The following is a 15157-nucleotide window of genomic DNA, read 5'->3' as shown; positions in this document are numbered from 1 at the left end:
TATGTGAAAATACTTAATCCTTCTAAAAGTTCACCACTGCAATTATAACAACTATGCCCAAGTTATTTAATTATTTAAAAATCATTATGATGTGAGCTTTCAGAAATTAACAGTTACTCTTACCAAACCAATTCATTCTTACAGGACTTTAAGCACTGAATATAGTATGTTATATTTTACATAGTTCAAAACTTAAACAACTGGTAAGGTCTACATGATGAATGAATGTTGAAAACCTTGTTAGTGTTTAAATTAGCTAGAAAATATCAGCCACACTAAAACTTAATTTTGTAAAAAATATTCTAATAAATAAGCTTTCTATAATGTTATTCTTTTTATAAACTATATAACTGATGTTGCCAAAGGCTTTTAAGCTTAGTATTGATCAGAATACCAATGATAGCTTAAGAACAAAATGATCAAGCAAAGCTGTTTATTAAGAAAACAATTTTAGTATCTACCTGTGTCAGTTACAACAAGGGCAGACCTGCCTGTTTTCATTTTTTTTAACTTTTCCCTTCCTGGGAAGATACCATTACTTTGTCTTTGTAGGTTATTGACAAACTCAGTCAATTCACACTTCCACATTGATATGTGATGAAGTCTTGAATGAGAATAGAAGTCTGAAATAAAGCTGCAGTCTGAGGGTCTGGAGGGCACTGAAGGTGCTGCCTTGCTAAGAGTAGGTCCTGAAGTGCTTTTTGTGCTTGAAGGCCCCTGAACAGTGGAGTAGTGAGCACCATTTATTTTAGTGTTAGTGTGCAAAGATGAGAACGAGAAGGAATTAGTTCTGTGTGGATTCCGCACGGCATCTGTGTTCCTGGTGCTTGGTTGCGACAGCTGCACACTGCAGTCTCTGAAGTCGGTGCTGCTATTCTCAGCCTTCTCCTCCCTCTGGGCAGAGTCTGGGGAAAGCCTGCTGGCAACACTGTTGCCCACGGGCACCCAGCAATCCTGTGTCTTTAAGGCACCATTAGAGCTATGAGTGTGGCCATTGAAAATGGCAGGGCTGTCTCTGTGAGGCGGAATCCCATTTTGTCTCCTTTCTGGAAAGATCTGCTCCAGCTCTGCAAAACTATAATCACTACTTGCATCTTCTTCATTCCAACTGTTCATTCCATTGGCTTTGATTTCTTTTTCTGTCTCAAGCTTCTTAATTACGTGATTTCTAAAGCAGGAAAAAAGTGTTCTTAAATTAATGTCTTACTTTCAAACTAAAATAATTTTTCATTTAAACATTGTCTTGGTGATACACACTTTGATATCCCCCACCCCCTCAAACCTGAAAAATTAAGCCACAAGTTTTATATTATTTTTCTTCCAACAAAAAATAATTTTTGCTAAACCAAAGTAGCAAGATAACTAGGAAAACTCTAGAACATTCACAGCCTTTTAGTTTTTATTAAGCTTCAGACACCACCAGACATACAATGGCATCTTATAAGGTTAAGAAAAATTCAAAAAACTACTTTCAACTACTCTTCCTACCAAAAATTAACTGGAATCTGTAAGCTCTAAATACCCAGTTTGTAGCACAGTGTCTGGCATGTACTAGGCAGTCAATAAATATTTCCTGAATTATTGCAATATGAATAACTCCCATAAAATAGGTAAGAAAGTTCAAGTTCTTAATTTCTACTTTTAATTTCAGTTTTATATAAGGCATTTTTCAGCACATTAAATCCAATATGCTACAACACTGAGGCCAGTATTAGTTTCACTGAGGACAAGCCTGACAGCACATATTCATTAATCCATTAATGGGCCAACTGTTGTACAAATGGATAAAAAAGAAAGAACCAGGTCAATGTGCATGGCTAGCTCAGTAAGATTTATACCTAGAAAAATGAGGACACTTGCCCTAGTAACGAGGAAAATGGCACTTCATTTATAAAAAAGCATATTTAGATACCAAGGTGGTCCAAGGTAACCTGGACCAAGTCTCCTGATAACAAGTTTATAAATGCAGGACCAATGCCAAATGTTATGCTAAATTTACACCGTGGCTCCTCTAATGTTTGCTTGGTAATGCTCTATAATAAAAACAAAATTCATTTGCATTCAAGAATCACCTAAGAAACAAAAAACAAAAACCTGAATTATGGAGCAATAATTCATTCTTAGAAACAACCAAAGTGTTAATCTAATTACATTTCAGACTTCAGATGAGGGTGCCATAGTCATGAGATTACCACAGTATTACCAGTTTCAATCTAAAGTCCCTCATCCTAATACTAACATGGTATATCAGTAATGACAGTCTGACTACACAGAAAAGCCACATGCATCAGAACATTACCACCCATTTCTGGGTTGGCTCAGGCTCAGGCTGATCATCTCATGGAATAGGACAGCCAACTCTGAGTAGGTCCAATCCTCACAAATGATCACACCAGTGGCAAGGGGAAAAGAAAACCAACTGAAAACAATTAAAAGAGGAAGGAAAGAAAACCTAATTTGTTACATGTCAGAGAAAGTCTGCCTTTGAGATAAAGAGAAAGCTATGGAGCAAAATGTCACACAAAAGAATGACAAAGAAATCTGTAAAATGTACTGAACATACCGAAAAACAAAGATTATAGTAACAAAAGTGAAGTTAGAAAAGTCTTAACATCTATTTTTCTGTGTCACAAATAAGATTCTTCACATGTTTACTAGCAACACATGCAACAAAAATATATATATATTAGCAGAAAACACCTTGCAAATACACATTCTTTTTGTTTTTCAGTCTAGACAATGGATATTTACAAAGTAGCTATACAGGAAATATATAATCGGTAAACATACATTTAATAGGCAATAGTGTAAAAGTATTAAGAAATAAAATCTAATAGGTAAATTTTCCCTAAAATTGACACAGAGAATTTCAAAAAACACATATAGGCCCCCTTATCTGCAGTTTCCCTTTCCACAGTTTCAGTTCCTGCAATCAGCTGTAGTCTGAAAATATTAGATATAAAATTCCAGAAAGAAACAATCTGTAAGTTTTAATTTGTGCACCTTCCTGAGTAGCCTCATTACTGAGGCATTTTATCATCTCCTATCATAAGAAGGGTGCGAACAGTACAATAAGGTATTTTAGAGACTTTATTCATTTAATTTTTACTACAGCATATTATTTTAACTGTTCTATTTTACTTTTAGTTATTATTGTCAATCTCTTACTGTGCCTAATTTATAAATTAAATTTTTATTATAGGTGTGTATGCATAGGAAAAAAGATTGTATATACAGTATTTGTACTATCCACGGTTTCAGTCATCTACTGGGGGTCTTGGAACATAATCCCCTGTGCGTAAGGGGGAACTACTGTGTCTATTTTTCTACTTTTATTAGTGTGAGAAAGAAATATGAAGTTATGTATTCAAAGGTTCTCTGGTATGACTTGTACACCTTCATAGTACTAAAAAAATTAAAAGTTTTAGGTAACGTGAAAACATCTGAATATGTTTATAAATGAATACAAATTAAATAACAACAAAAACTATAGACGGCAGTGATATTGGATACTCCCAGGTTAGATTCCTGGTCTTTGGGAAAAGATATATCCAATTCCCAAAGCAAGCAACTTAATAACAAAGAAGAAGGCTGATGGTAATAATGAACCACCTGATATACAAGTTAAGGTAACAAACCAATTAATTTAAAATCAACTTACCCAGGATTATTGCAATTAAAGCTTAAACCAATATATGTTTAAAAATCAGTCACATGGAATAAACTCTAGATTCACCTCTAACTCTATAACATTTAGGGTCACCAACTAAATTTTTATTAATATTAAATATTTACATATTTATAATTGTTATGAATTTGGAATTTTTCAAAAATAACCTGGAAATATTAACATTTTTGTTATTTGACTTTCTATGCATGACATATAACAAAAGTATAGCTGGCACAGTTAATTCAGTTTTTGAGAAAGCAACATTCTTAGCAAATTTCTTGTATGGAAATAATTACTTTCAGAAAAACCTATAGAAAATTTTACTTCTAATAAATTAAGATCCATTAGTTTAACATGGGAATTTAAAAAGACTGAAAAACCTTCCCTGTTTACATTTTATTTATGAAACTTTCATGATAAAAACAATTTTTTGGTAAGACACCCACACACCTATTTCCGCATGTTTAGCATAGATGAGTGGCCAGGTTATACAGCTATTTCTATCTTCAGCAGAGCAGGAACCATACCCAGTGCTAAAAGCAAGCTTTGCAGCGTTACCACCCTAGACAAACTTACACCCTGTTGTTGAGCTGTTTGGCTCCATTGCTTGGACCAGGCGCCGGGTCCTCAGGTTTGCATACAGGATTGAAGTTGAGACTTTTCTGCACAGTGGACTGCTTGCTGTACAGCTGATAGGGAATGTAGGACAGGAGTCGTCCAGCTTTGATGCTGCAACAAAAAGTAACAGCAACGTAAGAGTTCAATACGTGGGGGAAATGAGCTTTCCATGAAAAAGCAATGTTCTTAATGATGGGAGTATTTCATCACTAGCAAGTCATCTTTCCTATTAGTCCTCTCCCTCTGTCTTTGAGATTCTAATATACTACTACTTTGAAGAATGACATTCCACCCATGAAAAGACACACATCTGAGATCTTAAAAATCACTAGCCAACAATCCTGTGGCAAAAACAAACAAACTACAAAGTAAGATGAGAAAAGCACGGAGTTGGACTAGCTAATATTTTTATCTTGACTTTAATACTGACCACAATTTCCCCTCAAATAATTGTACAATCATCAACACTTTCTCAAATCCCATCTCGCATATTAAGTTTTCCTAGAATAAGTAAACTAGATGAGGATTCCCAATTTCCACAATTCATGTTAGGTCTATTAAATGTGAAAAATTCTAAAATAGCCCTGGCCGGCATGGCTCAGTGGTTAGAGTATCAGCCTACACACCAAGGCTCTCCCGGTACCTGAGTTTGCAGGTTTGATCCCTGTCTCCAGGTGGGCATGTGCAGGAGGCAACCTATCCATGTGTCTCTCCTTCCCACCCACCCTCTTCCCCAAACCTCTCCCTTCCACTCTCTCACTCTAAAAAAAAAAAAGAAAAAAAAATCAATAGAAAAATATATTCTCTCTGTGGGTATGGATAAAAAAAAAAAAAGGGACAAAATGAAGGACCTCAACTTTAAGAGTAATAAATAAACTATTTTAATGGAAGAGTGACTGAGACAAGGCCATTTGAGGATATGAACTCTATGCGGGCAGAAGCTATTGTAATAACCTCTTCCAAATGTTCATTACCTACTAAACATAATCAGTAAAAACCAGAGTAACACCAGTATTATTATAATACTAGGTAGTACTAGCACATTAACTGACACTCCCAAACAACTATTCTTTTGTTCTGCAGAACTAAAACTAATTTGATTGCTGTCTTAATCTGATTTTTGCTTTCTAATAAATTAAGTTATATATGGTTATTATACCATTTAAAGTATTTTCAATTTAAAATAGCCAACCAATATACTGTACTTATGCTAACATCCAAATTTTACAAAAGGCTCTTTAGTATCAGAAAATGTTCCCAAAAACATTTCTGGCTTTAAACCTAAAATGAATAGTAAGAAAGTCATATTTTAATTATTTAGGAAAAAATTAATAAGTAACAGACTAAATATACTTTATTATGTCATCAATCCAAGAGCTTGACATTTAATTTTCTCAAAGGACACTACAAAACATGTAAGAAATGACTGAATTACCCAACAAAAAAATAATTAAAAATATTGAGTCAACTCTGAACATAGAAAAAGTGATGATATACGCTAAAAATGAAACTATAAAATGTTAGTCTGTATGTCCTTTATGTAATTATATCAATAATAGAGGCCCAGTTCACGAAATACGTGCACGGGGGGATGGGGAGTGTCCCTCAGCCCAGCCTGCACCCTCTGCAATCTGAGACCCCTCTCACAATCCAGGACTACTGGCTCTCAACTGCTCGCCTGCCTGCCTGCCAGATTGCCCCTAACCGCTTCTGCCTGCCAGCCTGATCACCCCCTAACCACTCCTGTGCCAGCCTGATTGACACCTAACTACTCTCCTGGGGACCCGATTGCCCCTAAGTGCCCTCCCCTGCTGTCCAGGTCACCCCTAACTGCCCTCCTCTGCCAGTCTGGTCGCCCCTAACTGTCCTCCCCTGCAGGCCTGGTTGCCCCCAACTGCCCTCCCCTGCTAGCCTGGTAACCCCTAACTGCCCTCCCCTGCCAGTCTGGTCGCCCCTAACTGTCCTCCCCTGCAGGCCTGGTTGCCCCCAACTGCCCTCCCCTGCTAGCCTGGTAACCCCTAACTGCCCTCCCTTGCCAGCCTGGTTGCCCCTAACTGCCCTCCCCTGCTGGCCTGGTCACCCCCAGCTACCCTCCCCTGCAGGCCTGGTCACCCCCATCTTTCCTCTCCTGCAGGCCTGGTTCTCCACAACTGCCCTCCCTTGCAGGCCTGGTTGTCCCCAACTGCTCTCCCCTGCAGGCCTGGGTCCCCCCAGCTGCCCTCCCCTGCCAGCCCGATCACTCCTTACTGCCCTCCCCTGCAGGCCTGGTCACCCCTAACTGCCCTCCCCTGCAGGCCTGGTTGCCCACAACTGTCCTCCCCTGTAGGCCAGGTCACCCCCAAACTGCCCTCCCTTGCAGGCCTGGTCTCTCCCAACTGCCCACCCCTGCTGGCCTGATCACCCACAACTGCCCTCCCCTGCTGGCCATCTTGTGGTGGCCATTTTGTGTCCACATGGGGGAAGCCATCTTTGACCACATGGGGGCAGCCATCTTGTGTGTTGGAGTGACCGTCAATTTGCATATCACTCTTTTATTAGATAGGATGTATTTAGTAATTCTACCTAAAGCACCTACTGTATCCAAATGCTATAAGGACTACATTATGATGTCAAAGAACATACCAGTGACATTTCAATTTTCATTTACCTAAATACTATCAGGCTAAGTTACTTTTGTTTTATTTTTTAATTTACTTTTATCAAGTTTAAAGATTTCATTTGACTATCAGAATCAAAATCCTAAAATTAGATCGTATATTAAATTACTATTCTTTTATAAGCTAAGGTTTATATTATTGTTTTATTTTATAAATATTTTTTTATTAAATATATTTTATTGATTTTTTACAGAGAGGAAGAGAGAGGGATAGAGAGTTAGAAACATCGATGAGAGAGAAACATCGATCAGCTGTCTCTTGCACACCCCCTACTGGGGATGTGCCCGCAACCAAGGTACATGCCCCTGACCGGAATCGAACCTGGGACCCTTGAGTCCGCAGGCCGACGCTCCATCCACTGAGCCAAACCGGTTTCGGCTTATTTTATAAATCTTAATTGTTGAAAGTATTACATATGTCTTGCTTTTCCCCCCATTAATTTACTATTCTTTATCAAACTTTTTTTCTTCCTTTAACAGTTGGTTTCAACTGCCTATGGATGCTCTTCTTTTTATTTTTTTATTTTTTAAATGTTTCCTTCTTCTTTTTAAAAAAATATATTTTATTGATTTTTTTACAAAGAGAAAGGGAGAGAGATAGAGAGTTAGAAACATTGATGAGAGAGAAACATTGATCAGCTGCCTCCTGCACGCCCTCCACTGGGGATGTGCCCGCAACCAAGGTACGTGCCCTTGACCAGAATCAAACCTGGGACCTTTCAGTCCACAGGCTGACGCTCTATCCACTGAGCCAAACCGGTTTTGGCTGGATGCTCTTCTTATAGTATTATTATGTATTTCACCTGCTTCCCCCACGTCAGATGCAGAGGTACTTAATATGTAAAGTAGAACCCTAACCTTGGCCTCCAACTTTTCATTACATATAGCTGTAACTAAGGGATAAGTAGAGAGGACGCTCAATCACTGAGCCACATCAGCCAGGCTTCTTTGAGGAGTCTTAATTCTTTTTTTTTTTTTTAAATTTGAGGAGTCTTTTTTTTGTTTAATATATTTTATTGATTTTTTACAGAGAGGAAGGGAGAGAGGGATAGAGAGTTAGAAACATCGATGAGAGAGAAACATCAATCAGCTGCCTCCTGCGCACCCCCTACTGGGGATGTGCCCGCAACCAAGGTACATGCCCTTGACTGGAATCGAACCTGGGACCTTTCAGTCCGCAGGCCGACGCTCTATCCACTGAGCCAAACTGGTTTCGGCAAATTTGAGGAGTCTTAAATCGTGCTTAGTCCTATAGCCCAGCCCCACTAAAGTTATCTCTAAAACAGAACTTTGTATCTAATAGTTCTCAAAATAATTTCCTATTTCTGTTAACTGACAATGACTTTACACTGACAGTTATAACCAGATTTGGGGAAATTATACAAAAATGAATATACAACAAAATCATCACTACACTAATTGCTATTCTGAACTTTTTCTTCTAGCTTATATTATCAGCACTTTCTTTATATGAAACACTTCTGCACGTCAAATGTGTTTATGGTTCCAGTCAATGTATCAGTTTTCCTGTATTACAGAAACAGTATCTAACACTAGTCTACACACCCACCCATGGATTCAGGCTTCTGTCTTCTTCCTTACTCAAAAGTGGATTTAAGGCAAGAAAGGATCTAATGATGTGCTAAGGAAAAACTGAGCTGTTTTTGCCCATTCCACCAATAAGCAAAAATCATCTTTATGCACCAAAATTAAAATTCCTTTTGTCCCACCCCCACTATCTAAACTTCCCAACCACTCACTAAGACACTATGAGCTAAGAAAAGGAAATAAAAAGGTATAAAAATATGTATGAGATTCCTTGCCTTCACACAGATACTGAAAGTTAGGCTATCCATTCTTTTTTTTTTTTTTGGGGGGGGGGGTCATTTTTTAGCTCCTAATGTTGAAGAATTCATCCTATCTAATAAAAGAGTAATATGCAGATTGACCATCAATCCAACACAAAATATGGTTGCCCCCATGTGGTCAAAGATCCTGCCCCCATGTGGACACAAGAAGGCCACCACAAGATGGCCAGCAGGGGAGGGCAGTTGAGAGGGACCAGGAATGCAAGGGAGGGCAGTTGGAGGCAATCAACCCTGCAGGGGAGGGCAGTTAGGGGTGACCAGACTGGCAGAGGAGGGAAGTTGGGGGCAAACAGGCTGGCAGGGGAGCAGTTAGGCATCAATCAGGCTGGCAGCAGAGTGGTTAGGGGGTGATCAGGCTGGCAGGCAGAAGCGATTTAGGGGCAATCAGGAAGGCAGGCAGGCGAGCAGTTGGGAGCCAGCAGTCCTGGATTGTGAGAGGGATTTCCAACCTAAACAGGCAGTCAGACATCCCTCAAGGGGTCCCAGATTGGAGAGGGTGCAGGCTGGGCTGAGGGACACCCCCACCCCTCGTGCACGAATTTCGTGCACCGGGCCTCTAGTTTTCTAATAAAATGTTACCTACAACAAGTCAGTGGGGTATAGTCTGAAATGTGTGTGTTGGTTAGTTAGCCAAATAAAAATATTATTAGAAGAATTCTGTAGTGCTATGTGAGAAAAATGTAAATGACACCAAGATAAAATTTTTTTAAAAGCCAAATCTACACCAGAAACTGGAGTCATGCACATTTTCTATAAAGCATAAATTGAAGCAAGACACAAAACCACAAGGAAAATGAAAAAATCATGAGAGATAACGTTGCAATCAAGTTTTAGTTGAGTTTAAATAAGCACTCTGATATTTACATTGAATATAATTAGAAACAGAGTTTTAGCCCATATGAAGTATGAGCTCTTTGGAGTCTCTGAGTATATGACAAATGGGCTAACATATTAGAACTTGAGAGCTTAAAAAGAAAGGACAAACTCTGCTGAGCATCAGTCACTCCCATTAGAAGACCCCAGTGAGTGGCATGAACTGCATAATGGAGAACACCCTCTCCACTCACAGCAGAGCCATGAGAGCCTAACCACAGGAGGGAGGCAGGTTCCCATGCTAAAAACACTCGAGATACAGTGAGCAACAACAAAAACTACATTGACCTGCAATTATTTAGGACAATGCTTTTAAACTGCGTTCCATGGGACTCATTGCTTAGTGAGGAGCGGGGTGGATCACAGTAGCTTCTCATTAACTATTCTAAACTTCAAATCTCAATATAAAACTTCTGAAGAAAAAGAATAGGCAAAAATATGAAAATCACTGACTTATACTATATGCAAGCAAGTGTAGGATTTTCAAGGCAGAGGCTTCAGTAAAATAATCTCACATTTTACAGGCACACACACAGGCGTCTCATTAAAGGATTTTCCAGCCCCTTAGCAGTCCCGGCCCTATAATCATGTGTACGTACATTGACTCAGGTTTCATGATACAGACACAGACACCAGGGAATTCTAATCAAAGCCCAGTAGTCACCCCACACACTTAGAAGTGGTAGCTGCTATTTAAACTGCCCAAACTAAAAACAAGAAAGCTAATTATAGAAGAGAATATCATGTATCATCCACTAAATAGCTAATACAATGTTTAAAATTTTAAGTATAACAAAACATCATTAAAACACCACTGAGGAGTAGCCCTGGCTGGGTAGTTCAGTTAATTAGTGTGGAATCTAATACACCCAAGTTGAGGGTTCGATTCCCAGTCAGGGCACATATAAGCTACAAGAAACAACCAATGAGCTCTTAAATGAGTGGGACAACAAAACGATGTTTCCTTCCCTCCCTCTCTCTCTCCCCCATCCCTCTCTCTAACGTCAATAAATAAAATAAATACACCAACACTGAGGAAGGGAAGAGATCAATAAGACTGGGATTAGAGTGTAAAAGGAAACAGTAGTGTGCTATAAGAAAAATAATTCCATCCTCTGACACAATAGACAATGACATTTATTTTATATATTAAGATATGTGCCTAGACGGATCCATTTGCACATGGGCCAATTCACCTACAACAAGCTTAATTAAATGGCAGAGCAGACCCAAATAGGAGTCAGAATATCTGGACTGAATCCTGCTGTTCTTAGGCAAAGTAGTTAACCTTATCAGCCCTGCCTTCTCATATATAAAATGAAGCACACACGCCCTAGCCAGTGGCTCAATGGTTAGAGCATTGCCCTGAGGATGGAGGGGTCAAGGGTTCGATTCTGGTCAAGGGCACATACCTCGGTTGTGGGCTCGATTCCTGGCCCAGTCAGGGCAAGCTCAGTAGGCAACCAGTTGATGTGTGTGTGTGTGTCTCTCTCTCTCACACTGATGTTTCTCTGTTTCTCACCATACATTCCACTCTCTCTAAAAATCAATGGAAAAAATATCCCAGGATGAGGATTACCAAAAATAAAATAAAATAAACAGGCCATATAATCATGGTATCCAGTCACTTTAATCATTTAACAACAGATGATTAGGCTTGACTTCAAACTGAAATGCTATCCATTAAAGTGAATTTTAAAACTTACAATGGCCACAGTTACTTTTTCTATTTTATTAACACTAGCTGCATTCAGGGCAAGAAAGAGCAGGTATAACGAAAACAGCTGTCATAAAACCCACCTTTTTCTCAGCAAATCAAGTCCTACCTGATAAGAGCCTTTTTCACCTCCTCTCTCTTACTGTCCATGGAGCTACCCCATACCCTCCAAAGCCAAACCAAATATCCCCAGATCAAAATTCTAACCCTAACACAAGGATAGGACTGGAATGTCTGTATGCAACAACACACACCTGACTCTGGAATGATCCTAAGTTCTTATACTGAAAACTTCACAATTCCTTTTTGAGACACACAGCTAAAGGCCATGTTCATTGACCTTATATAATGAACTGACAGTGACTAAGTCATTGAGAACACAGCACAAAGAACCAGTGAGATGTTCCAGGAATGGTCCTTCAGAAATCCTCAAAGATTGAAAAAATGCTTAATTAAGAAAATACACTTGGCTTTCTGGAAGCACTTTAAAAATATATATTCTTTTATTTTTTTTAATTGATTTCAGAGAGGAAGGCAGAGGGAGAGAGAAACATCAATGACAAGGAAAAGAATCATTGATCAGCTGCCTCCTGCATGCCCCATACTGGGAATCGAGCCCACAACCCGGGCATTTGCCCTGACTGGGTATTGCATCGTGACTACCTGGTTCATAGGTCGACTCTCAACCACCGATTACGCTGGCTTGGCTAAATGCACTTAAAAAAAAATGCTCTTTTGACTTTTTGGACTTTATTAACTAGAGGCCCGGTGCACAAAAATTTGTGCACTCAGTGAGGGGGGGTCCCTCAGCCTGGCCTGCACCCTCTCATAGTCCGGGAGCCCTCAGGAGATGTCCAACTGACAGTTTAGGGCTTAAGCCGCAGTCTGGTCTCCCTCTACAGGAGGCAACCAGTGGGTCAATCAGGAGACAGCACCAGCAGCGAGTGGCCAGCCCCGCCCTCCCATCGCCCCTCTGCTGCTACTGGTCTCGATCAGGGGATGGCGCCAGTAGTGAGCGGCCATCCTCTCCCTCTGCCCGCTGGCATGTGCTTTGGCTGGCCTGGTGCTGCCTGCTCGCCAGCCCCCCCCCCACTGACCGGTAGTTCTGCCATTCGGTCAATTTGCATATTACGCTTTTATTATATAGGATACTTGCTAATGTTTTTAGAATTAAAAACAAAACAAAACAGTTTCTCCTTATATATTACTAGAGGCCCAGTGCACAATATATATTCATGCACGGGAGGGGGTGTCACTCACAGTCCAGGACCCCTTGGGTAGGGTCCCTAAGCTTGGCTGGCAATCAGGGCCTATCGAGGCTTTCCTTCCCCCGCTGCCAGCAGCTGGCCCTGCCCCCCACCCCCACCACCGGTCACCTCCCTCTGCGGATGACAGGTGTAGAGTGCGATTGCTTGGCTGGCCTGGGCCTCCCTCTGTGGAGTGATCGATTGCAGAGCCTCCCTGCCGATGGATCACCCCACGGCCAGTGGCCTGGGCCTCCCTCTGTGGGGCGATAGCAGGGCCCCCCGAACAATCGCACTGTACTGGCCTTGGCTGGCCTGGTGCCAGTGTGTGTCATAGCGTGGTCATCCAGAAGGTCGTCTGGATGGTCATTCTGCTCTTTGGTCATTAGGAATTTTTGCATATTAGGCTTTTATTATATAGGATATCTTTCAATGTGCTAGCTTACACAAATTATTTCTAGTTCTCATATAACCATAGCAGGCAATTATCAGCCTTCTTTTACAAGTGAGAAACTGAAGTTCAGAATGACTGCAGAACTCTTCCCCAAGTCACACAAGATGACAGGCATGCCAATTCCTGCGTTCAGATGTGAACCCAGGGGTGTGTCCAGAGCCCAGGCAAGGCTTTCCCACTATGCTATGTTGCCTCCCACTGAATCTGTGCCGCTACATCTGCTACACAAAGGAACTGAGCACAACTCAATCTGCTGAATAAATTTATCAAGTGTCAAAATTAGTGAAGCTTAGGATTTTTCCAAAAGCTTGGAATTGACTAAAAAAAAACACCCCCCCCAAAGTTTGTTTCATTTGCACTCCATAATTTAATCTGACCATTCTTTTATAAAATAACTGGAGGCCCGGTGCATGAAATTCGTGCACAGGTGGGGTCCCTAGGCCTGGCCAGTGATCAGGACCTATCGGGGCCAGGCCATCTGGCTGCCAGACATGGCCTGCCGGATGGGGCCTGCTGAAAGGGGGGAGGGACTTGGGAAGGGAACATGGGAGGTTTGCTGGATGGGGGAAGGGACTGGGGGAGGTTGGCTGGCCATGGGAGGTTGGCTGTGGGAGCACAATGACCACCAGGGGGCAGCTCCTTCATTGAGCGTGTGCCCCCTGGTGGTCAGTGTGCGTCATAGTGACTGGTTGAGCAGTTGTTCAGTTGTAACGGTTGCTTAGGCTTTTATATATTGAGATCAGAGGCCCAATGCACGAAATTTGTGCAAGGGGCTCGGCCTCACAGTTTTGGTGGCTTGTCTCAGCCCTTGCAGCCCGGCTTCGTCTGGAAGGTCATTCGGCTGTCTAGCATTATTATGATTTATTATTATAGATAGATTATAATCTATTCATAGGTAAAATTATGATTTTAATCTTTTAACTTTCAACTTTCATAAATCTAGCAATCACTCATATATGATATTGTTTTAAAATATAAATCACCTAAGTATGACTCATTACCAAAGATCCAGATGACATATTTAAACTTAAGAAGTTAATATGAATAGACATCACTGATTTACAGCACACCAATTCCAAACAAACAGGGAACATTGCCTAGCCCATAATAGGTGCATAAATATTTGCCAACGAATAACTTGTTTAGTCAACCTTCTCCTAACACCACATCCTGCTGCTTACCGGCTGATTGCCCTTAATTCCTGGTAGCTGAGGTTCCAAGAACATGAATGTAGTACTTTTAATAGGATGTCAAATCCTAGGCCACCTGAATTATCAATGTGAAGTTAAGAGTACAGTAGTGTTAAGACATTAATTACTTTTCACCCTTAAGAGGCAATGTAAGTATCTATAGTAGAAATAAAATGTATTCCAATTTTTAAACCTTATTAAAAATTACACTTACCTTTCCACAATCCATTCTGGCCGAATTACTTTTTGTCCCTTCAATTCTTTAATTTTGGCAGTAGGAAGATTTGTGGCAATAATGTGTGTTGTTTTGGACCTGGAATAATACACATGGTACTGGCCTCCATGCAACATCATTAGCTTTCTCAATTCCTCAGCAGAAGGATCTGTAAAGTTAATATTAAAATATATTATGAGTTTTATATATAAGAAAGTAGAGTTCTAGCTGAATAATCCCTAGAACAAGCCATTCAAAGAGTATATCACTGGTTCACTTTCTCCTTGGCTGTGTTGCCAGTAAACAAAGTTGGGAGGTAAATCACAAGGTGATAAAGCTATTTTGCCTTAGCACAACCTCTTCCCCTGGTTGTTAGAGACAGTCAATCAACACAAAAACATCTACTGCTAAGAGGTGCCTAGAAGAGCAAATAGGGACCTCAAGTAATGAGTAATAATAATTGAGCAAATATTTTTAAAATTTTGATCACATTTAGCTGTATGACCTTGATACTAGTATCTTTTTTTAAAATTGACAAGTATAAAGTCATTTATGAATCAGTTTACAGATTCCAATTAATCTTACAGCTCCTTCAGAATATAGCAGGTCCTCGAATAGCAACATTTTGTTATTGCATTAATGAGATGCCATAG

At 40.3% G+C, this 15157-nt stretch overlaps 1 protein-coding gene across 4 annotated transcripts in view; it reads right to left on the bottom strand.

Moving 5' to 3' along the window:
• The window catches only part of REV1 (REV1 DNA directed polymerase), a 115081-nt gene that overhangs the window by 35565 nt on the left and 64359 nt on the right, over window positions 1-15157 (bottom strand). For 3 of the 4 annotated variants that reach the window (XM_079792361.1, XM_079792363.1, XM_079792362.1), the window contains exons 4-6: window positions 14505-14673; window positions 4247-4399; window positions 462-1168 (exon numbers count right to left, since the gene is read on the bottom strand). In XM_079792361.1, the coding sequence (XP_079648487.1) occupies window positions 462-1168; window positions 4247-4399; window positions 14505-14673 (1029 nt within the window). Of the gene's footprint in view, window positions 1-461; window positions 1169-4246; window positions 4400-14504; window positions 14674-15157 lie in introns of those variants that run through there. The other variant, XM_079792364.1, reaches the window with a different exon arrangement.

Source organism: Cnephaeus nilssonii, assembly GCF_951640355.1.
Source record: "Cnephaeus nilssonii genome assembly, chromosome: 15".
Classification (NCBI taxonomy): domain Eukaryota; kingdom Metazoa; phylum Chordata; class Mammalia; order Chiroptera; family Vespertilionidae; genus Cnephaeus; species Cnephaeus nilssonii.
This window is presented reverse-complemented; position numbering and strand designations above follow the sequence as displayed.